This window comes from Tamandua tetradactyla, chromosome 15 (assembly GCF_023851605.1).
Source record: "Tamandua tetradactyla isolate mTamTet1 chromosome 15, mTamTet1.pri, whole genome shotgun sequence".
Classification (NCBI taxonomy): domain Eukaryota; kingdom Metazoa; phylum Chordata; class Mammalia; order Pilosa; family Myrmecophagidae; genus Tamandua; species Tamandua tetradactyla.
In genome coordinates this window covers 48466249-48491733 of record NC_135341.1, presented here as the reverse complement: position 1 = coordinate 48491733, position 25485 = coordinate 48466249, and the positions used below count along the sequence as shown (strand labels likewise).

General features: G+C 37.9%; 1 protein-coding gene and 1 non-coding gene across 3 annotated transcripts in view; both read right to left on the bottom strand.

The window, feature by feature from the left end:
• Window positions 1-1293: 1293 nt before the first annotated feature.
• Window positions 1294-25485, bottom strand: part of SCN11A (sodium voltage-gated channel alpha subunit 11) — a 160764-nt gene continuing 136572 nt past the window's right edge. For both annotated transcript variants that reach the window (XM_077129771.1, XM_077129770.1), the window contains 8 exons: window positions 22649-22822; window positions 19225-19326; window positions 18492-18761; window positions 17746-17799; window positions 14172-14313; window positions 8998-9098; window positions 5635-5905; window positions 1294-2665 (listed from right to left, as the gene is read on the bottom strand). In XM_077129771.1, the coding sequence (XP_076985886.1) occupies window positions 1638-2665; window positions 5635-5905; window positions 8998-9098; window positions 14172-14313; window positions 17746-17799; window positions 18492-18761; window positions 19225-19326; window positions 22649-22822 (2142 nt within the window). In that variant the 3' untranslated portion in view covers window positions 1294-1637. The remainder of the gene's footprint in view (window positions 2666-5634; window positions 5906-8997; window positions 9099-14171; window positions 14314-17745; window positions 17800-18491; window positions 18762-19224; window positions 19327-22648; window positions 22823-25485) is intronic.
• On the bottom strand, window positions 15181-15288 carry LOC143658118 (U6 spliceosomal RNA). The gene has a single exon (XR_013163142.1). It is a non-coding gene; the product is annotated as a U6 spliceosomal RNA (small nuclear RNA).

The following is a 25485-nucleotide window of genomic DNA, read 5'->3' as shown; positions in this document are numbered from 1 at the left end:
TCAAGAAGGCCAATGAAGTTCAGGGTTTCTCTCTCAAGTGAGAAGGCACATGGCAAACATAATCAGGGTTTTTCCCTCATCTGAAAAGGCATGTGGCAAACACAGCATCATCTGCTAGCTCTCTCTCCTGACTTCCTGTTTCATGAAGCTCCTTGGGAGGCATTTTATTTCTTCAGCTCCAAAGGTCACCAGCTGGTGGACTCTGTTTCTCATAGCTACATCATTCTGCTGTCTCAGAATCCCCTCCTTTCTCCAAAATGTTTCTTCTTTTATAAGATTCCAGAAAAGTAATCAAGACCCACCTGAATGGGTGGAGACACATCTCCACCTAATCCAGTTTAACAACCACTCTTGATTGAGTCACATCTCCAGGGAGATGATCTAATTACAAAGTACTGAACAGGGACTAGAAGAAATGGCTGCCTTTACAAAATGGAATTAAGATTAAAGCATGGTTTTTCTAGGGTACATACATCCTTTCAAACTGGCACAGATGGAATGTAATCTAAAATGAATGGAGATCTTATAAGGAGAAGAAATCTAGTCAGAGACACAGACAACTAAGTAGGAGTAGAAGCCACAGGCAGAGACAGAGGGAGACCAATGACCATGTGATGGAGGCAAAGATTGCCAGCAAGCCCCCACCTGAATGTTATGAACTTCAGAGAAAGTATGGCTTGTTGATCCCTTGATTTTGGACTTCTAGCCTTCCACATTATGAAACAATAAATTCCAGAGTATGGTATTTGTCATAGCAGCCCAGGCAAACTAAGACATATATTTTGATCAGAGTCAAGGGGGACTTTCTTATTGGCTACAGCCAGTGGAGTGCTAGAGCCAGCTCAGGCAAGCTCAGAAGACGTGATTGTGAGCATTTCCTCTCAACAACTTTGCTCATTCACATCAGCCATGATGGCAGTATTAACACTATGGAAATCAGTAAATTCTATAAATCAGGGATTTTTTTTTTCTTGGAGAGCCAATTATTAAACACTTACCTCACACCACTGACCCCAGCCTTTAACTCCAAGCAAAGCACCACACTTAAATCACTATATACACAATCACTGAATAACAGGAGGGAATTATTAATGTGCTATCTGAAAGAAATGCCAACTGAAAGTCTCATTTATTTTTTTCCAAATATTTATAACAGAAATTTTATTTGTTGAAAGGTAGGGTGGTAACTGAACTCCAAGATCATGCCTTTAGGTTTGAAATAAAGCCCAAATATTTAACTCTGGTAAAAAATATATGCAATAAGCTATTCATTTATTGACAGGTTTGGAATTTTATTTAACATGCAAAAGATCTATATGTGATAAACCACATACTCGCCTTGGGAAAAAATCATACAAAGGTATTGGGTAATGTACCTAGAAACATATGGAAAAACACAATTTAAAATTTTTAACGTGTATTTTTGTTTATTTTTATTCTTGTATTTTGACATAATTTGAAATACGTTTTAACCCTAACAAAGTTTGTCCTCTACAGCCCTTTATAGTATCTTCTTCCTTTAGCCAGAAAAAATGGAATGGTCAGTGCAGTGAGTCCATTACTTGTTCATATGCTGAACTGTGGACCCCTTGAGCTCAAAGGCTGGAAGAAAGGCTATGAAGCTGTGAGGCAGGGGTTCAGTCATAGTGGGCTTTGCCCTCATTCATCCCAGAGCTGGACAAGTCTCCACTGCAGAGTGTCTGGAGTGGTGAATGAGGCCTGTCTTCAAAAGCACCCTTGGGCATCTTCATCATGTACCTTCGAAAGGCTTTTTGAATAACAGCAGCACATCTTTCCTCTTCCTTTCTTTTGGTGGTAGTAACTATGGGTTCATATAACTTCTTGAAAGGGTTGGTTTCCATGAATTTCTCTTCCATCATTGCTTTCATGCTATCCAGGCCGTTGGATTCACCAAGTACCCTAGTGGTGAAAGCAAAGAGAATATCCATGCAGTGGAGGCGATCCCCACTCACCATGGGCAAGTCCATTACAAGAAACTGAAATCTATTTGGCTTTGCAACACGTAAAGGCTCAGGCAGAGCATCAGCAAAGTCAGAAAGGGCAGAATATTGGATAAACTGTGTTGCTTCTGGATCAAACTTTTCCCAAACTTCATAGAATAGTTCAAAATCATCTTCACCCAAAGGGTCCTCACTTTCTTCAGTGGCTGTATTGAAGTTTTCTAAAATCACAGCAATATACATGTTGACAACAATGAGGAAGGAGATAATGATGTAACTGACAAAGTAGGTTATAGCTACGACAGACAGGTGACAGTTCTCCTCTTTGGGGTTACATGAGACTTTTGGTTGCAACATGGGTTTGAGAAGGGCATCCCAGCCTGCTGATGTAGTTATCTGGAAGAGACAGAGCATGCTGCTGAAAAATGTTTTGAAGTTTAATATGTCATCAATTCCAGGATCGTTCACTTTGGAAAAACAGTTCATACCAAAAATGGCATAAATAAACATAACCAGAAAAAGCAGAAGACCAATGTTGAATAGAGAGGGAAGGGACATCATCAGAGCAAAAAGGAGTGTCCTAATTCCCCTTGCTGCTCGAACAAGTCTCAAGATACGGCCTATCCGAGCCAAGCGGACAATTCTGAAAAGCGTCGGAGGGAAAGGAATGTGCGTCCGGTGTTCCATTAAAGAAATTATTGCACCTAGGAGAAGGAGAAGAGTTAGTAAATTTCCAGCTAGCACACTGTATTCAAACCCAGGCTGTCTCTCCAACCATTAATCCTAGGGAAGCCAACTTTTAATCAATACTTGTAATTTATGAACAAATTTAAGAATTTTCTTTAACAATATCATGGAAAACATCTCTCTGTGCCTTCACAAATAATTTCCAAGGGCTATACAGCTTTAGATGGTGAAAGTAATCATGGTTAAACTAAAAATGTTTCACTTCTAAATGAAGTCACATTGTCTGATTTGTGCTTGTGACTTTCTCAGAAACGTATCTTTTTTCAGAACATGGAAAGTCGTGTAAGATCTGGGAGGGTCTCAAAGAATGTCCAAAATATTGAAGGAAGACAACTAAGGAAAGGAAAGAGAATTCAGAAGAGACGCTTAAGTGTTTTATGAAAGGCTATTTTGTGAGTTTTCTTATGGTCTTGAGGTACATTATCCATATTGGGTATCTAAAGTTTCTCGTGGGATAACAAGTATAATTGTTTTCCCTATTTGTTGAATATATAGAATGGAAACCAGATAAACTTATAGTTTGAGTCATTCCCATTAGAACGCGAAGAACATTTGTAGTACTGAAGGTTGGTTTGAGCCTGGGCTGCCAGTAGAAATTGTGAAATTCCTAACTTCAAAGATCTTTAAAAATGATCAAGTTCTTATTTATTTGGGGGGATTTGAATCAACCCTGGCACAGGTAAGGATGGCTTAACTGCTGAAAGAGCCATGATGTGCTGATGGTACTGGAATGTTTATCTGTGGTCTACAATTCTCCATGGGTCACATATATTTGTACATATGCTCATTCCTGAGGAAGGATTCCTGAGGTCTAGACCCAAAAGGATTAAGGGATCAATTTGGAAGACACTTTCTCTGTAATTGTGAACATCCTAGAAATGACATCTCAAGCAGAGGTTTCTGCAAATTGAATATCTGGGCTAAAATGTCACACTGTTCACTCACTGGCTGCCCTGAAGGCAAGTGATCCAAAGACTTAACTCACACTTTAGCCCAGATATTACAAAATGGCTGGAACATGCTTGCCTTATGTAGACATAGCCTTGTTCTTGCCCTGGGGGCCGTCTAAAGGTCATTGGGAGTTATTCTGGTATGGACAACCAAAACCCATCTGCTGTCACTGAATGACTAAAGAGAACTAGCTGATGATATGATTCGCTGACTGTCCAATTGTGTCAAAGATGTTTAATTTATACACTTATTGGGCACCTAACCCTGGCAAGATGTGGAATTCAGCCACAGCTGGAGGAGGGCTATCCTTTAAGGCTCAACCTTCCCTGAATATTTCTTTGATTAATCCAGCCCACAGTAATCTGTCCCTTCTCCAAACTCACGTCTTCTGTGTACCATGTAACTTTGGTGTTCAGTTAATTTCCCTGCCTTTTTCTGACTCTTTAGAGTAAGTAATTTTTAATATCTTTATAAGCTCCTAGAGAGAGATTCACTTCAACTCATTTTGTGTTTCTTTAAGGGCTTGGGTCAGAGTTTGGGAAAGTTACAGCTAAGTGTTGGGTGACATTGCATAGGCATATAAAAGGCTGCCCATATCAATGAGTAGGATTTGGCTCCATTTGTGGATTTTCCCATTCAGAGGAACAAAATACTGTATAGCATGTATAACTACAATGGCCTGGAAGTTGTTCAAAGGACAGAAGTCAAAGGTATTTCAGCAAACTTAACAGTGCCTAGCACTACCTGGAAGGATCTCAAAGAATAGTGGAATGAATGAGGTGTTCCCTGGATATTTGAGGAAGGGCTCTTTAAACTCTCAGTGGGGCTACCCCAGACTCATTCTACCATCATTTTATAACTTTTATTGCTACTGTCAATCTCATCAGGACTTGTACCTGGAATTGACTAAAAGATTAAAGGTCTATTTAATTTGCATTGCTGTGGCTATAGGAACCAAAATATTTTGATGCAATTTATCTGTTTGATGTATCTTTTCTTTCTGAGATCACACAGAAGCTTCTATATGTCAAATCAGTTTTCATTGTCTTCATTGCTTTGTGAACTATGAAAAGGGATCCTGAGCAGATTAATACAATTTAAAAAGTCAGATTAATGGTGTAGCTAAAACCAGACTTCAAAAAGTTAAAATAAATTCTTACGGTTTAGCATTGAAAAATTTAGTGTTTAAAGTTGATGAGTGTGTGTTTGTGTGTGTGTTTATTATAAAATGGTACCTGGTAATAACTCTTTCTTCCCCATTTTCCTTTCATAAACCTTATTGTTACCCTCACCTAGGGATAAGAAAAATATACTGAATATAGAGTGAGGTTGGTTGATGAATACTTCAAAGCAGTTGCAATAAGCGTAGTTCACCATGTGCTTTAAGTTAACATGAGATACAGTGTGAAGAGAAAGTACCGTTTGTCCTTATGACATACATACCCTTGGAAGCCCTTTGTAGAATGCATCAGGGGACCTGTGTAGGAGGTGAGGAAATGGTGAGCATTGTGCAGAGGTGACAATAATTGTGGTCTGGAATCCACTTGGACTTTGAACAAGAGGAAAACATGGAAAACTAAATGACAAATCCTAAAAACTTTATATAATGCACACCAGTGCTTATAGTTAAACAGGAGAGGTGGAACTTTGACTTAGTTACCTGGATAAAACAGGTACCCTTCTAAAAACTTTCAAGTTTAATTTTGTCTCCCTCCTTTGAATAAGTTATCCACAGAATTATGTGACTCGCTAATTCAATTGAGTAAACAGTCCAGGGAGTGGACATTAAGTGCTATCTCCTGGCAACTTCCTGGTAGAGAACGGTGTTAGTAAATCTGTCGATTTTTTCAGAAACCACATGTAGGCTAGTCTGTTGCTTTGTGAATAGTGTGGATATACTTCCAAATGACAAAAATATTGACAAGTTTATATCTGGTTCTCAATTTAAAACCCCTCTACTGCTAATTTTACTTACTAACAATGGAAAGAAGCACAACCACACAGTCAAATAAATTCCAACCATTGGTGAAGTAGTATTGCCTCAAAGCAAAGATTTTGATGAGACACTCTATTGTAAAGATGACCACAAAGGTCAAGTTGAGATGCTCCAGGATGCGCGTCATGTGGCTGGACTGTCCCTCCGACTCAACCATCATGCAAACCATGTTTAGGACAATGAGACTTATGATGATGATGTCAAAGATCTGGTTTGTGACAAGGTCAAACACGAGACCTTGGCATTTGTTCTGAGAAAGAAAAGAAATCATAGGTCATTTTGAGTTGTAAGAATGAGATTGCATACATAAAAAAAGGCTATGGATACAAAGAAATTATTTGTTCTCTCTTACAATTAAAGTCATTTTTTGAGAAATGCATAGGTACTTTTTAAAGGAAAATAAATTCTTGTAGATCCCCAGTATTGCCTTATATATTTTCAATTAAACTTAATTGGATAACTGTTGTAAGCTGCTTGGGCTTATAGCTTTATATCCATATATATATATAATACACATATATAATTATATATATATATAATACACATATATAATTTTAAAATATACATTAAAAATTCTTATTAAAATAATTTTGATGTGCTGGATGATGTCATTTACTGAAATAAAATGGCCCACACAGCATTTAATAATAAAAAAGGGTGAATCTGGATCTCTATATTTCATCTGTAGTTTTACTGCAATAATGTTAATGCAGAGAATACATTTTCATACAGCATGTTGGACAAAATGGAATTAATATCTCCAAGGCTTAATTTTTCTGTTCAGAATAATCAGAATTTATACCTAAACAAAACTCTGTATTCAATCAATTCTCGAATTATCTAATTCTTGTTCACTTGAAATAAGGGTAGAAAAATGGGTTTCTGATCCAATGATTACTAAAAATGGAACAGAAAACTGATCACTTCATATAATTACTGTTGGTGAACTTATGGACTTGTTTGAACATATATAACATACATGGCCATACTGCCCACAAATTGAGAATATGCTGATTGCTGTGGCATACGCCTAACCCAAGCCTGCTAGTCAAATCTACCACAAACAGTGAAATGACTCTATCCCACTACTTTCTTTATCCTGACTTCTGTGAGGCACATACTTTGTCTTTTACCTGGTAGAAAACTGTTATTGAGACCAACTCAGACACTGAAATTGTGCAGCAGTTCTTGACTATATGCTGATTATTTTAGAATATATCTATATATTATATTAGTTTTTACTATCATCTAATCAAAGCATGTATTTGTGATTGTATTTAGAGGACTCATCCTGTGGACCCCTGATAATGTATCTTTAGACTTCCAGGCAAAAGATAATGGTAGTTTATGCTGGTAACAGCAGAGAAAGGCATAAGCATTTAGCTTTCAGTGTTAACATGGAGCCAGAAGCAAGGGGAGTCAGAGAATGTTTGAATGTCGAGGGATATGAGAGAGTTAAGGTTGTCACTCATTTCTCATTGGTGGAGCCATACAACTAGCCAAAGAACATAGAGGATGAGGCATTTGGAGGGAGACAATGAGATTTGTTCTGAGCACAGTGAATTTGAAGTGCCAGCAAGGCACCCAAAGACTGTAGGGCACAGAGCACAGGTGCAGAGGCTGGACTACAGATGTGTCCAACAGCATCAATACAGACGGGAGTTGGAGGCAGGCAAGTGAGTAATAGAACTCAGAGAGAGCAAAGGTGTTGGGAAGAAAGAAGAGAAGGAGTCGTGGCATTGGAAACACATTACATTCAAGCTGGTGTCTTTCAAACCACATACTAGGTTCCCTAAGACGTGTATCAAAGATCTTGGAGGAGCTATTTGAAAGTCAAGTGTATTTGTTATGTGGGAGTACATCTGGGAGGTCAGAAATTACTTGGAGAAAGATACTTTTAAGGATTCTCTTCAGGAAAGCAGAATGAGTGGGCAAAAATAAAGGTGAGAGAGGATAAGTACTGGCCTTACAGTTCAACACTAGTATTTGGAGAAGCAGAGGAGATAAAGAGCATAAATGACTTAATGTGGTAGATGATCTCAAAGCATTTTTAATATCATTCAATGTTGCTTTAGAATGTAAAGTGACTCCTACATCTCAGCATGATTTTTAAACCAAGTAATGAAGCCAACCTGTGGGGATACTTCAGGAAGAATCAGAAATTATTTCAAATCCCTTGCTCTATTGCTGGAAATGAAAAGCAACATTGCTCAGTTTAAAACGGTTGGATTTTTATCTCTATGCAATTGCTATTCATTTGGTACTTAAAAGCTAGCTGTGACTGCTGTATACTGAAGTCCCACATACAGCTGATAGATTCAACTTCTATAACCATAATCTTATCTTTAACCACTCTGGTCAAAACCCTCCATTGTATAAGGAGTAAAACCTAAATACTTTGCCTTAACATTCACAGACATTTTTAGTATAGCATAAATATTTAATCCTAGTGGAACATACTATTATCTGTATTTTAAAACATATTCTTTCATTTCATAAATACTTGCTGAGACACACAATAGGCCAGGCTCTAATCTGAGCGCTGGGAATACAGTAATTAATTAAACCTGTCTGATTATTTTGAGTCTTGTGTATGGAATGAAAAGTTCCAAATTCTCTACATGCTTCAGCTCTCAAGCAAACTTTGTCTTACAGAACCAATCTGGCCCACTGCCTGTTTTCGTACAGCCTATGAACTAAGAATGGTTTTTATATTTCTTAAAGGTTGGGGAAAAAAAATCAAAAGTAGAACAGTATCTTGTGACATGAAAATTATATGAAATCCAAATTTCAGTGCCCGTAAATAAAGTTGTATTGGAAAATAATCCCGTTTATCAGTTTATGTGGCTGTTTTTGCACGACAGTGGCAGAGTTGAGTAGTTGCAACAGAACTCATAAGACCTGCCAAGCCTGAAATATTTTCTGTCTGGCACTTTACAGAAAAAGTTTGCAGACCTCTGATATAGGAAGTTTATTATAAATACTGGTGAAGTGCAAGTGAGTTGCATGACCTCAATATCACACCAAAAAAAGCTGGTAAAAGACATTACAGATTCATTTTGTTTTGGCAAGATGAAGTTAAACTGGTAAACTCATATTGCAAACACTGACTGTGTGGTCATTAAAAAGCAAATTAAAGTTGTTTCCTGGGGTCCCCCTGTTGAATCTGAATGTCTAATTTTCTTAACCACTTGAGGTATACCAGTGTCTTTGAGTTTTTGTTGAGTTCTTAGATAATAACTGTGAATTAAAAAAATAAAGGAAGACAACATTGCAGAGATCTAAATTCCTCAGAACCATTTAAATTTATTTAAACACTAAGATTTATTTAGTTGCTCTCACCAGAGGCCTTGGAATGGGTTTTTGAGGTTTTTTGGATCCTAATTTTTTCATTGCATTATAGTACTTCTTCTGTTCATCTGTCATAAAAATGTCTTGGCCACCTAAGTATATGGAGAAAATGAGAGATAATTACTTTTAAAAGTTTTTGGAAATGAGTTCTGAAAGTTTTAATAGTTTTATAGTTGTACTACATTTTTATCAACAATTCTCAAAATTGTAATTAAGCAATAAGGGAGAAATGAGGTTATTTTATCTATTTCATTTTTCATAAAATGTAGATTACAAATTCTTTGCAAACCTCCAAGTAATTATTACAAAAGTAACTATATGTTAGGTGCACAAGTCAAACCACAATGTACAAAAATATAAATTAATAACAAATTTTTAGACGAAAATCCTGTGAAATATCAATTTAAATTCTCTTAAATAATGAATACACATAACACTACTAATAAAATTTCCAAAATCTGTCCAGAGCCATTCTTAGGAAAAGAAAAAAGAGAGAGAAATTTCTATAAGTGTTTTCAGTACTGAGAAGGAAAGAATAGAAAAGTGAATTAGGATTTTCATTTCTGGAAATCTGCAGAGCAAAATATCTAGAAAGGTTGAACAAATATAACAGAATTCCTTTTAAATATATAGCTAAAGTTGCACAAAGTAAGAAAAATCTACAGGGCATGAAAATTAAGAGGGATCAAAAACCCAGAGTGGTAAAGCAGGCCCAAAGTCATGGCTGGCTTAAGGCCATTTGCTAATCTCTATAAACTAGAATCGTAGGTTTTAATAAACACAAGGGGGTCAGGCTAAAAAAGGCAGTGGACTTATGTGAAAGGGCAGATGAAACAGAAGTACCTGCAAAAATCTGAGGCTCTTCAAGGCCTGCCTATTCAATGAAAGGGTGGAGAAGAAAACAGGATCTCCCTGTTGGCCAGGTAAGCCAACAAGGAAGTGGGACTGTCTCAATCTGAGCCATGAGTAAAAACCAAGTTTTTGTTGATAATTTGTGACTCCAGGCCTGCCTTGACATGGTTTTGGAGTTTGTATTTATACCTCCACTATGGGCCCCAAAATATACAGCCCTAGAAGCTAAGCCAGAGGTGAACTAGGTTGTTTTAGGGTGCCCAGAACAAACAAGTGTTTTCAATAATTATATTCACCCTGACAGTATAAGATTGTCATTCTGAGACTGTTGTGTGAGTATTGTGGGTAAAGAAAATGAGTAATTGTGTAAATCATCTTCAGGGTCCTTGAGAACCAGGTTCTTCAGAGTGGAAAGAGGAGATACAGATGTACTAGAAACGATGTTAAGTGAAAACCTCACAGTCCTGAATTTGAATTATTACCATGCATAATTTCACATATATATTTCTTTCTAGTCCTGAATTCAAAGTAGCTCTGCCCATTGGAAAGACCTAGAGACAATGACCAATAAGCATTCCATATTGTGGTCTTGGAATACCATTTCCTGCAAAAGAGACCAGCACTCCTTAGAGAAATGGCTAATTCCAAATCTGGGGCAGGAAAGGTATAACCTAAACCTGGAATACCTTGATTGAAGAAAACAAGAAAGCCGTCAAACGGGTGGACCCCATTTGAATCCTGATTTGGAAAAAAAAAATTATAAAAATAAATAAATGAAAGAATGAGAAAAATGTGTTTTAAAAATTAAAGATGGGAAAATTTGAGCACTGACTATTTGATGATATTAAAGAAGTGTAAAATCTTTTTAGAGACGATAATGGAATTGTGATTATTTTTTAAAAAGAGATAGGTTCTGAGATATTTATGGATGAAATGACGTGATGTCTGAGATTTGCTTTATAAAAAAAATCCAGTGGCAAGATTGAGTTAAGGGCACGTATGGCAGGAGGATATTCTTAAGTCAATAAATGTAGTGCTGGGTGATGGGTATTTTAGTTTCATTATACTGGTGTTTGAAATGTTCCATAATAAAAAGTGAAATGAAATAAAACAAAAAGATACTATGGGCCAATCAAAACAATGATTTCAAATGTAAACCTAAATCTAAACTTGCAAGGCCTGACACCCAAATTGCGAGTATTGATTGCAATCAAGCAGCATTTACAGAAATGACTCTATGAAGCACACTCCCAAGTTGCAGTAGCAGTTTAGTTAGGTAACAACAGTGAATAGCTCTCACAGCAGACACCATGAGGGCTATTTGGTATCAAGATACATTGTGGAAGGGTTACAAGAGGTCAACAGGAAAATAAAAAGGCCATCAAACAACTAGGAAAATGATAGGTGAAAGATGAATATTCAGTTACATGACATTGGGATTGAGAAATACCTTCAGGTTATAAATGTGACGGAAGAAGCCTAAAAGGACAGTTTGAGAGTTTGACAGATCTGACAGAGAGAGAGAGAGAGAGAGAGAGAGAGAGAGCTGACACAGGTACACCGAGTCCAGCAGATGTTACCATGAGATTTTAACAAGTCAGAACCTAAAGAGAGCTATAGAAAGCAAAGAAATGAAAGCCAGCCCTGGAAAAGCAAAGTGAGGTATCCCCACAGGAACAGAGGCTGAAAGTAAGGGAGCCCAGGAGCAAGGGACCAGCAGATGACAGCCACATGACTACCTAGGTGACAGAGGTGTTTCTGACCCATCAACCTTCCTTGAGTTAAGATATCTTTCCCTGGATGCCTTAGTCTGGCCATTCTTAAAGGCTTAGGAAATGTAAACTTGTAACTTATTAAATTCTCTTTTTAAAAAGCCACTCCAGTTCTGGCATATTGCATCACAGCATCTTACAAACTAACACAAATGTATAAAGATATAATTTTTAACAAGCACAGCAAAAAGGTAGGGGGGACAGGGGTATAGAAACAGTGTATGTGTATGCTATTGAAGTTAAGTTGGTATAAAATCAAAAGTGATGCTTATAGATTTAGGATGTTAAAATGTTAGCCCAGGATAAACAGGAAAAAATAGATCAAAAAGAAATGAGAAAGGTTTCAAAATGGTACAATATTAAAAAAATCAAATAAATATGGAAGTAAGCATTAATGGAAGAATTAAGGGTTGAAAAAGATATAAGATTTACAAAGACCAAGTAGCAAAATGGCAGAAAAAAGTCCCACATTATTAGTAGTTACTTTAAATGTAAATAGATTAAACACTCCAGTCAAAAGGCAGAGACTGGCAGAATGTAAAGAAAAGCATGATCCTATAATATGCTGTTTGCAAGAGACTGCCCTTAAATTCAAAGATGCAAGGAGACTGTATGTAAAAGGATAGGAAAATATATATCATGAAAATAGTAACTAAAATATAGCTAGGGTAGCTACATTAACAACACCTTGTCTAACACCTTGTGTTGGGCAATGGTTTCTTAGATTTACACCCAAAGCATGAGCAACAAAAGAAAAAGTAGATGAAAAATTAAAATTAATTTTTTAATCATCAAAATTAAAAACTTTTGTGCATCAAAGGACTTCATCATGAAAGTAAAAAGACAATCTATAGGATGGGAGAAAATATCTGATAAGGTTTTAATATCCAGAATATATAAAGAAACTCATCGATTCAACAACAACAAAAAACAATGCAATTAAAAAATGGGAAAGTCTTGAATGGACATTTCTCCAAAGAAGATATACAATGGCCAAGAAAGCACATGAAAAGAGCTCAACATCATTAACCATTAGGGAAATGCAAATTAAAACCACAATGAAGTTCCATTTCAAACCCATTAAAATGGCTGCTATTTTAAAAAAGCACATAAATTTACAAGTATTGGAGAAGATATGGAGAAAGAAGAATACTTGTTCATTGTTGGTGGGAGCATAAAATGGTGCATCCACCGTGGAAAACAGTTTGGTGGTTCCTCAGAAAGTTAAATATAAAATTACCATAAGACCTGGAAGTCCCACTTCAAGTTATTCTCCCAAAAGAATTGAAAGTAGGGACTCAAACAGATATTTATACACCAGTGCTCATAGTGGCATTATTTACAATTGGCAAAAGATGGAAGCAACCCAAGTGTCCATCAACTAATGAATGGATAATCAAATACAACAGAAAGTTATTCAGTCATAAATAGGAATGAAGTTCTGATACATGCCACAACCTGGATGAAACTTGAAGATATCATGTTATATGAAATAAGCCAGGCACAGAAGGACAAATATTGTTATGATCTTACTGATATGAAAAATTAGAATAAGCAAATTCTCAGAGTCTGAAACTAGAATGAAGGTTACTAGAGGCCAGAGGTAGGGAATGAAGAGTTAATGGTTCAATTGTACCGAGTTTCTAATTAGGGTAATGGAAAAGTTTTGGTAGTGCATGGCGATGATCATAGCACAACATCGTGAACGTAATAACAGGACTGAATTATATATTTGAATGTGGTTAAAAGGAGAAATTTTAGATTGCTTATATGGTACTAGAATAAAAATTTTTTAGAAAAAGATTATTTTTCATAACTCATGGGAGAAAAAACTACTGAAATTTAAAATGTAGTGTACTCCCATGTAAAAAGAATACACGTTTGTTTAGAAAGTAATTGGAAATTACTTTCCAATTTGGATAAAAGGCACTGTCTAAATGGTTTGGTGGTTGCCTTATGGGTGATTTAAATGCTCTTTTCCCCCCCTTTATTGTCCAAATTTGCTAGAAAGCTCTAAGGATTTTAGAATCAGAAAAGTAAACATTGATTTACTATAATGTAGGAATGAACCTCCCTAGCCCTACTTCTTCCCCAACATCTTCTTTCCTTGTAGGTTTTATAGATCTGATCAGACTGGAGAGTTTGGAGACAGAACAGAAGTCAGCTGATAGACGGAAGTCCATTCTTTTTCTCCTGGGTTATAAAGTAACTTGAAAGGTTATTAAAATATGAGTGTAGGGTCATAAATATGATTCATATCAGTTATTGTTCTATTAGGACTCAATTATTGTCAGGCTTAGTAATGTCCATTGAAAAGGGTAAGACACAGAGTAAAAAAACAGTAATTTAATAAAACACAGACATTTCCAGGCCCCTTCCAGATTCATCTTCAAGAGCAGTCTCCAGGCTGAGACAGTAGGATTCCTCTTTGTTCCATGCAAATGATAAAGGCTTTGCACAATAACTTAGACCAAAATGATATTCCATTTTAGCCCTCCAAAGAACGGAGATGAAATGATCAAATCAGGGCACTGTGCATACTTATCTTTTTCTGCTGTTGGTTGAAATTGTCAATAATAACACCAATAAAGAGATTCAGAGTGAAGAATGAACCAAAGATGATAAAAACTACAAAGTAAAGGTACATGAGGGGTCTCTCCTCAAATCTTGGCTGTTCTTCTTTCTGCGAAGAGAAGTGAAGAAAAAGAAACAATTACTGGATGAAAATATAAGCCATTTTAACTGCCTTTACTAAAAGACTGAAGTGTTTCTCAGCAACAACATTAACTACTCAGTCTCCCTAAAAGGACCACAGCCCTGCAGGGAGTTCATTTTACAGTTTACCCTGGCTTGGCTAGTACCAGGCGGGAGAGAGGGGCCAGGCAGGAGAATTGTGCTTTTTCTTCTAAGCAATAGAGAGTAATTGAAGGGTTGTAAGAGAGGGGCGTGTCGCAACCACATTTGTCCTTTGAAAAAGTCTCTAGGACTCTAAGATGTCTATATAGGCAAGTAATTGGAGGATACCAGACGAGATAAAACCTTCAGGGAAGCGGCATGTTCACCTTAGGCAGAGATGACTGAACTACCAACTATTGTTGAACTATTTCATCCATCCTACAGAACTCACTATAATATTTAATCTGCAGTTATGACTTCTTCACTCTTGAATTCCTAGTACCCAGCATACCTTCTGACATGCAGATTCTCAGGGCACATGGAAAAAAGGAATGAATAATCAAGCTCCAGAGAAGATACCGAGTAACTACAACAAAGCTCCCCCAGCTCAAGGCATGACCAAAAGCATCTGAGTTCCCTTTCGTCCAAGTTCTTCACGTTGTCACTCACTTCATGTACTTTGGGGATGGTCATGGAAGGATTTCCCCTCTTTTCCCCTTGATTACGTTAAAATATATAGTTACGTGTATTGATGATTTTGCCATCTGTGGGATGTATTTGTGATATTTCAGCACCCAGCATAATGACTAGTATAATACAGATAAGCATTTGAAAATATTCTTTCTCTCTCTCTTTTTTTTTCTTACAAGGATATAAAAAAATACTGAACACTTTATGAATTTGTGTCATCTTTGCACAGGGGCTATGCTAATCTTCTCTGTATCGTTTCCAATTTTAGTATATGTGCTGCCGATGACAGCACTCTTTTTCTCTTTTGCCTTGAAGAGGGTAACTGGTCTTAGTCCCAGTTAGCTTCAGGCATCCGTTTGTTTGAACAAATAGCCATTATTACCAAAACAATGGAAATAAATAATTAATATTTAGCATGTGACATTTAAAATAAGATTATGCCCTGGGCTAATAATCTTGCAAGCTAGATTATAAATTTAAGGAATACTGATGTCTAGATTCCTTACGTCTCTCTTTGGCAAATCAAAGACTTGAAGGATATAGTGGGCTGAATTGTGCCCCTCACCCACACAGATATGTTCAAGGCCTAACCTCTAGTACCTGTGAATGTGACTTTGAAAATAGGGTCTCTGCAGATATAATCAATTTAAGATGACAATATAGCTTGGGTCATAAATCCAATGACTACTGTCTTTATAAGAGAAAGGAAAGGTACATTTGCATACAGAGATACAGAGGAGATACAGAGAGAAAGAGGCCATGTGAAAGTGGAGGAAGAGATTGAGGTAATACAGCTATAAGCCAAGGAATGTCAAGGATTGGGGAATTAGGGTGGTGGTTGGGGGGTGGGGACTAGAAGCTAGAAGAGATAAAGAATAATTTCCCTTAGAGCCTTCAGGAGGAGTACAACTCTGCTGAAAACCTTGATTTTGGACTTCCAGCCTCCAGAACTCTGAGAAAATAAATGTAATCAAATCACCAAATTTGTAGTACATTGTTTACATCAGCCCCTAGGAAACTAACACAGAAGAGAAGAGTTTACATAAAGGAGGTTCACAGAGGAGGAGGAAAGGATAAATGCTCATCTCATTTGTCCCTAGGGGGTTTGTGGGGAAAAGAAACAGAGAGACAGAGAAGACAGACAGCTGAGATGCGGGTCCTGATTTTTCCTCTTTGGGTCTGCAGAGAGGATTTGTGGTCCAGTAAATTTAGGGGAACATGCAGGGCAAAGAGCATGCTCCTGCTCCACTTCCATGTTTTGTGGGGGGGAAATTGCTGTGCTGGGAAGACCTGGCTGGCTTAGAAGGCTGGAGTAACATAGTTAGACAGAGAGAGGTATCTGGAACCTTCTTTTTCATCTCCCATGTGGCTTGGACATGGAATTACAGCCATGGGGTCTTCCGTGGTATGCCTTGAAGCAAGGGATATGAGTAGGCTGCTGGGCCAGGGGACCCTGTGAAGGCCGGAGAATCAGTGTTTGGGGCCAGGAGGAGTTGAGGGGGAGAGTGGCCCGTGATTTCACCAGTCACAGCTTCAGGATGTGAGACCAGCAGGCTGCTCTGGGAAGTCTAGAAAACTGCCAGCACGTTATAAGCCAGCATAAGCCAGCATACACCAGCTGGTATGTCCCAGGACCAAGAACCTGGTCAAGGCATGTCAAGGCAAAGAACCCTCCACACACCTCCACCCCCTTTCACTCTCCCCAGGAACATGTTTAATCCACATACTTCTTCTCCTATACATCCAGATAAGATCTCCTCCTCACTCCCATCTCTAGCTGAAGACAGATGGATGCCTAAGGCAAACTAAGGTGAAGGGCTATACTCAGAAAAGCAAAAGCAATGAACATTTTAACAATCAAAAATTTTTTTCCTGGGCAATGTGACTGTGGCTCAGTGGCAGAATTCTTGCCTGCCATGATAGAGACCCGGGTTTGGTTCTCGGTGCCTGCCCATGCAAACAAACAAACATACAAAAAAGAAGTAAAAATTTTTCCCTTTGTTAAAAAATTATGTCTACTACATATGTCACTTTTACTACTACCAGCTTACCATATTGAACACTTACTAAATGCCAGGCATCAACTCTACAGAATTTCAAACATTACAAGACACACACATGTTTTATGATAGAAAAAAAAAATGCAATGCTGATTCCATTTTTTACTAAATCACTTGTTCATTCATGTCTTTGGGGAACTTCCTTTCTTTCTATCCCTCAAGTTTCCCAACTGGGAATAGAAATGAACAGGATTGTTGAGTGATCTTCCAAGTTTGGGTATGCACAGTCATTTTTTATATAATTAGAATTCATCAGCTGACAATCGCCAGAAATTCTTTCAGTCTCTGGAAAGACTGGAGTCATTAGAAGAACTATTGCTTACACTTACAGTGTTCCCACAATCAAGGGCAAGTACCCTTTTGAAATTTTGATTCTGCCTGCCCACCCCTTTGAAGAAGACGTAAAAGAGGTGAATGCATCTGGCTTCATCTTCTACACGAATGGTTTCTCCTTGGTCATCATGAAGAAAGAGGACTGGTCTCTGGAATGTGCTGGCATGTCAGATTCTCACTGGAAGATGTAAAAGAAACTTTCATATGGGGCAGTGATATTTCACTGTGTTTTGTCCTGTAGAAAACAAGGTAGTTCCCTGGCCACTGGAACTATGATGTAGGAAGTTCCGGACTATCAAGGTAGACATCTCTGATTTGACTGTGGCACTCTAGAACATGATAGAACACAGACTCACCCCTCTAGAATCAACAGCTGCACACATAATATCTATCCAGCCTTTAAACGTTGCCTGTAACAAAAGCAGAGAAATATGAACACAATTGTAGACTTGCCATCAGTAGACTTGTGCCATGCTAAAGCAAGCAAGGCCCAATGGGTAAATGTATATAAGATGATGTCCCATCCTTCCAAACAGTGCACAAATAAAAGAACAGTAAAAAAGGAGTTCAAGGATGGGTGTCTTAGATTTTTTTTCCCTCTTCATTTATACGAGATAAGAAGTTTAAGAACAAAAATTTCTGCCTAAGAAAACTGCTAGAGAAGCTGTGGGCCAACTGCATCGTTCCCCTGGTTAAGGCTTGTCTCCTCTTCCCTGATGGTACATCTATGTATGCAGCATGTCCAAGACCTGCCTACTGTAGTATGATCTGGGACTGACTTCCAGGGGATAACTGCTCGAAATGGCATGGCCTAGCATCTCAGGATCCACCCTCTTTGGCTCGAACTCTGAAGAGCAAGGTACTGTATGTGCAGTATAGGACAAAGTGAGTGAGATCTTTAAAAGGGTATCACTTGGATGCTGAGGTTCAGGTGGAGATGCTCAGAAGGGGATAATTCCAGAGGGCACTGGCTCTCATGTGAACAATTAGGATTTGATTTTATTGTCTCAGTGGAGTCACTGTATTTTATTAGCTGAGAAACAATTTATAATTCTTTGAAACTTTCTCTCCTCAGAGTGAAAAACATCCTGACAATTCTTACCACTTGCAGCAAAGAGAGATAAGCCATTCCCACATTGTCAAAATTGACTCTCATAGGGTCCCAGGAGAGATTTCTACTTTCACACTGGCTTCGATTTTCAATGATACTGTAATGCATAACTGAGTTTCCATCTGTTGCATTAATGCATCTTCCAAATCTTCCAGAAAAGAAATTTACTCCCAGGATGCAAAATATGAGCCAGAAAATGAGGCAGACAAGCAAAACATTCATAATGGCAGGTATGGCACCTATGAGAGCATTAACCACCACCTGAAGGAAACAAAATAAAAGAAAAACATAACAGGCATGTAGGATTCACCTCCCCAGGCTGGGTCCTATGTGAGGGGCTGGAACTCTCTGAGCAAAGCTTTCACCTTCCACACCACACCTCTCACGACAAGCCCTGCTCTCAGCTCCATGAGCCATGTGTTCTTATTGTGTCCTTTCTATTACCCCTGATAACTTAAGAAACGCCCTTTGATGCCGGTCCTAGACACTTGCCCTAGCATTCCAGGGGGAAGGCAGAGCCCACTGTCGCTGTCATAAAAGCTGTTGTAGGGCAGAGAATATATCTTCAACTTCTCTTTATCTCTCAATTCTAAACACTGCATTGGATGAAAAAGAACAAGGAAAAGCTTGGCAACTTAAGAAAAACCTAGTTCCCAAACACATGTAGGCTTCTCTGCCTTTCCCCTGCTGACAGAGCTACCTCCCGTCTACCTGAAGAATGTACCTTCATTCCTTCAAACTGTGATAGCGCTCGCAGAGGTCTCAGCGCTCTCAGAGTCCGGAAGGATTTCAAGTTCTTTTGGTTGACGAGACTGGTCACAGAGACCTGTGGGAAAGAAAAGCCACAGGTAGCAACTGAGCTCCTGCCCAAGGAAGCATGTGGGGAATTCAGTCTTCATTCTGAGGCAGAGCATCCAGACACTTTAATCAATCAGACCTTGCTGGAATGGGGTGGGCAGATGGAGAGTGCAATTTTCTCCTTGTCTGGCAAGGCTACAACCCATAAAGGTGAGAGCTATGCATTTGCATTGTTTAATGAAAGATAATGAGGGAATAAAAAACTATTGTGAATTAAGGGAAACCAAAGAGACAAGACAACCAAACACAACCTGTGGGATCCTGAAGGATTCTGGATTGGTGGTGGGCAGGGAGTAGGGTTAACAATGAAGAACCTTACTGTGACAATTAACAAAATTTGAAAATCAATGTTAAGTTTCCTAACTATGATTACTGCATTATGATTATATGAAAGAATGTCCTTGTTCTTAGGAATTATACACTGAAATGTTTAGGAGTAAGGGGATATGATGTCCGCTACTTGATTTTAAGCAGTTTAGAAAAAAAATTGAGAGAAAGAGAAAATTACAAAGCAAATGGGGATAAATTGTAACAATCAGTGAATCTAGGGAAAAGAAAAAGGAGTTCTTTACACTATTTCATGCAACTTCTCTGTAAATTTGAAATTACATCAAAATTGAAGGTTACAAAGAGATAATAAATTACTTGTTTGCTAATATTTTCCCTCATTCCAGTAGATTACTTTTGGGGGAATTAGTTGCAATTTTATCTCCCTACATACTTCTCCCCAAAGGGACAGGTCTGAAGCTTGGAAACCCATGTAAGTACGTTAAGTTGAAACCTAATATTATGCTGAGCATAAATTGAAAACCAGCTCTATGGCTGTTCTTATTGGTTATGCAGAGTCTTAGAAGCTTAACTTGGAAGGAGAGCTGCTCAGCTTGATAGGAAGTGAATTAGGATACTCTTGCCTGAGTTTTTGTCAGAGTTCACTATTATCTAAAAATATCCACCACTAACCCTGCAAATCCCACTGTAATAGTACAATATTTGCAAATTAAGAGAAACTGAGTTAATATGACAATATAGCAAATCTTCAAATTTGGAATCAATTTTTTAAATCACCATCTATTCAATATGTTTTTATTTTTATAGGTTTCATAGTACAATTTTTAAGATAGGCTTTTTATTTGTTCTGTTTTAAAAGCATTGCTTGTCAGGAGAGTTATATAAGCAGTTTTTCCACCAATATACATTCTACCTTGTTCCTAACCAGAGAGAAACAAATGACAAAAGTTAGCTTCATCAAATCACTGTTATCATTGATGGGGAGGAAATGTTCCTAGAGGGACATTGTATACCTTTTCACCTGAAACTTACTTCCAATCTATGTCTCATCAAATGGGAGGTATAAATGAGACATATAGATGCAAAAACACCCACATTCTCTCCTACTCTGTTGTACTCTTTAGGCTGGGAAGTCTTTGAATTCTTTGGATAAACAAACTTAGACACTATGTCTTTTTAAATAAACAATTGGATTTAATTTACAAATATTGTATTTAAGATTTTCATATGTTCATTAAAAAAGGTTGACCGATAATTTTCTTTTATTTTTTATACACTTTTGCTCTGTATCTAGGGCCCTTTTATACAATTAATGTATGGTGACCTTGGAATGTACTTTATTAAATTCATTTTGTTATCAAGGATATACTTAGTAAATAAGTTTGTAAGTTTCTCCTCTTTCTGTTCTTTGTGAAAATCTGAATAATATGAAATTAACTGCTTGTTGGAACCTTAGTAAAGCTTGCCTGTAAAACCATATGGGCCTGGTGCCCTTTTTGATGGTGTGGTTATGGACTATTTTGATATTTAATGGCTAGTGCTAGATTTCTGCTCTCCATAAATCTGGAATTTGGGACAACTAATAGCCCACACTCTTATTTTTATACATGTAAAAATAAGTGTCAAAAGAAGGGAAATGCCTTGTTTAAGGGTACACAGAAAGAGAAAAGACAAATTAGCTTTAAGAGTCAGTCTCCTATGCCTAGGACTTTTATTCAGTAAAACACCAATCTCTAAAATGGAGATTACAACCATCTTACTTCTTCTTTATAGATTACTCACTACAATTTAATAAGATAACAAGTATAGTGTGATTAGCATTTTGGAAACTGACAGGGCTGACAAACACATGTATATTTTTATTCCTATCTTTGACTCTTGACAGAAATTCAATACACTGGTGCCTTTATAAATCCAAGGCGCTTCTGCCTTTCTAAAATGCCTGAACTACAAGATCTATTTATGTCCACCAATATCATTATGGTTCTCCAGTGGGGTTTGCTGACCACATGGCTCATGAACAGGTATTTGCCACATCTACTTATTTAAATGCAAAGGGCAAAGTCTACCCAATTATCTCATAGTAGAAAGGATATAGATGTTAAAACGAAGGACTCTAGAGTGAGACTTACTAGGTTTGAGTCTCACCTTCACCACTTCTAGTAGGGTAATCCTGATCATGTTTCTTAACTTCTCTGTGATTTAACTTCTTTCTCTGAAAATGGGGAAAAAACAATAGTACCTACCACATAGGGTGGCAGTGATAATCAAAAGAGATGATGCATTTGAAACACATGGCAGAGTATCTGGTACAGGAAAAAAACTTGTAAATGTGGTCCCTGATTTTTATTATTAGCCCTCACATCCTACAAACTGAAGTGCAAATCAAAAATCAGCTTTATGACTTGAAACAAGCCGTTGATCATCCTCCGAGCTTCAGGTGTCCCCTTCTGCAATGTGGTAGGTACTGTATAACATTGTTTATACTCAGAATATTGTTGTGTATATTAAATGAGAGAATACTGTTGTGTATATGAAATGAAAGAATATATGTGAACAGTCCTATTACATTGCTTGACAATCAAGATGGGGGACAGCTTAACCTGTCGACTGCTGACTGACTTTGAGAAGTCTTGAAAAGAAATGGAAAGATGCAAGGGGGGTGGGGAATTGAAGGTACTTAAAGTTTTCCTAAGTATATACCAGATATAAGCAGTGCAAGTGGAGTGCAGTAGATGGTGTGAAGTAGGTGAGTACCATCCATGGAAGGGATTGGGATGGTGAGCATAGAAAGTGTGGCTAATGAGGGATGGGACCCAGGAAAAATTTGACTATTGATGCATAAAAGATAAATACAGAGCATGTGAAGAGGCACTGAGAGCAAGAAAATATTTTGGAGAGGTACCCACATGAGGCGCTCAGGAAAAGCCACTTCCATATGATATCCTCCCTCCACTTCACCATCCCCTGCTACCTGCCTGGAACACAATCGGTAAACTTACGATCACAATGGTGAAATCAAGCCAGCACCAGGCACTTGTGAAATACTTCCTAAATCCAAAGGCCACCCATTTCATAGCCATTTCCAGGATAAAAATGTATGTGAAAATTCTGTCAGTACAATCAAGTAATTTTTTGATGTTGGGTTCTTTATCAAGATTACCATCTTCAAATACCTGAAACGATAAAGGATAGCTTTAGACCAGGTAGAATATTTGTATAGAACTTCTTGTTGGCTTTTTAAACTTTCTTTCTCTCATGTCAATAAATATCTCTCTTGGCAATAAGGTTTTGTTCAAAATGTGGTAAGTCTGAACTTTTCCAATGGAATCAAGTCCTTGATTTGATTAAAAATGAAAGAAGGAAAGTTTTATTTCTACAATTCTACTTCTACAAAAGTCCCCAGTTCCCATCTTCTTAATGGATCATTCTGTCCCCAGTCTCACCACACTATTTCCTGGACTCCCAATCCTTTCTCCTCTTGCCAACTATATCATTTTTCCAGAACTACCCAGGAGCATACATAATTTTTTTTTTTTTTTTTGGCATGAGCAGGCTATGGGAATTGAACCTGGGTCTCTGGCATGGCAGGCAAGAATTTTGCCACTGAGCCATTGTTGCCCACCTCATCCATAATTTTTTTCATCTTCCTAGTTATCTTGTTAGCTCTATTCAGTGGCTCTCCACTGCCTACAATAAAAACTCCGATTCCTTAGCCCTTAACCCCAAGGCCCATCAACTTCCACCGTAAACTGCCTGATCCAGTACCCCAGTGAACCCTACAAAACACTACTATTTTGGATGTACACCTTAACATACAAGGATGAACTTGTCTAGTGTTCCCAGTGTAAATTATTTTGAATATTAAACATTCATTAAGTGTGATTATGAAAATGAGATATACTGGCTTTCAGATGTTTTCCATGTTATACCAAACAGTTCCCTCACCCATAGTGTTTATGTCACTTTGCAAGGTCTACAGAATTAGGGAATAAGCTGTTCTTTTGGCCTTTACAGAATAACTGAGGATGAAAGAAAGGAACAAGGGCCTGGCACTAACCCCGCCTAAGATACTGGACAAGCACTGAAGGTATTGACTTGTGAGGAGGCAATTAGCCCTGCTGTCTAAGACCAATGTAATCCTAGCCCCATGGCCCTGGGAAAAAGACTGCAAGAGAGTAAAGCAGTCTTACTTCCAATTCTCAAGGGATATTTTGACTGAAGAAGCTCTCCAGCTCCTCCTCTGTGCTGCTGACTCCCCATCAACCTGTAGATCTCAGCCTAACTGATATTTTCTATAGGAAACTGTCCTTGTTTCATCAAAGCTGTTAAGTACCTATGCTAGTTTGCAACTGTTGTGTGCCCCAGAAAAACCAAGTCCTTTTAACCTGACTCAATATTGTTTAGGTGGAAACTTTGATTAGATTGTTTTCGTGGAGATATATCTCCACCAATTCAAGGTAGGTCTTTTTTTTTGAATTGTGAAAAATAACATATATACAAAAAAGCAATAAATTTCAAAGCACACCACAACAATCAGTTATAGAACAGATTTCAGAGTTTGGTATGGGATACTGTTCTATAACTTTAAGTTTTTCCTTCTAGCTGCTTCAAGACACTGAAGACAGAAAGAAATATCAATATAATGATTCAGCAGTCATACTCATTTGTTAAATCCTATATCCTCTGTTATGACTCTACCTTCTCCTTTAATCTTTTCCCCAATCTTTAGGGGTATTCGGGCTATGCCCATTCAAACTTTTTCTTGTTGAAAAAGGGCTGTCGATAATATGGGATAAGTTGATGTTCTGGAGAGGTTAGCTCCTCTGGGTTTCAGGATTTATTTGGCCTAGGAACCCATCTGGAGGTTGTAGGTTTCTGGAAAGTAATTATAGTGCATGGAACATTTGTAGAATCATAAATAGAGCTCTAGATGTTCTTTAGGGTTGGCAGAAATGGTTTTGGTTGAGGTTTGGGAAACCATGATAAATAGCAATATCCGGCTGAAGCTTGCATAAAGGTAGCCATTAGAGTAGCCTCTCGACTTTATTTGAACTTTCTCAGCCATTGATACCTTATTTATTACAATTCTTTCCCCCATTTTGTCAGGAAAGCATTGTCAATCCCATGGTGCCATGTCCCATGTAGGGGGTAGGTTAATGATTTTACTCACAGAGTTGGGCTTAGAGAGGGGTGGGGCCACATCTGAAAACAAAAGAGGTCCTCTGGAAGTAACTCTTAGGCATAACGGTAGGCTTAGCTTCTCCACTACATACATAAGCTTCACAAGAGTAAGCCTGGCTTGGCCTATTGAACTGGTAGTCCCTAATGATTGAGACAGTATCAGAGTTTTCCCCAGTGGTAAAGTTTAATAGTTCTATACTTTTTTCCTGATCCCTCAAGGGACTTTGCCTATACTTTGTAATTATCTGTTCAACATATCATGGGCTATATCCAGGTATTACCTTAAGCTATACACAATTACAAGTTCTTATTCCCATTTTGGGCTCCATGCATTTGGGTTGTTTAAGGGAGCTATCCAGACAGGTTGAATTAGATTATGTGCTACAGAAAATTTAGGTTTTGGACAAAATGAACCTCTCTTCTGCATACTAGAGTCCTTCAAGAAGGTACAATTTTGGAAAACTCTTCAGAGCTGATGCAGACAGAGACATTTGGAGATGCAGAGAGAAAATGTCCTCAGGGAGCTGTTTGAAACCAGGAGCCAAAAGACCAGCAGATGTCAGTCTTGTGCCTTCCCAGATTGGCCTTTCTTGAGTCAAGGTATCTTTCTCTGGATGTCTTAATTTGGGCATTTTTATGGCCTTAGAACTGTAAA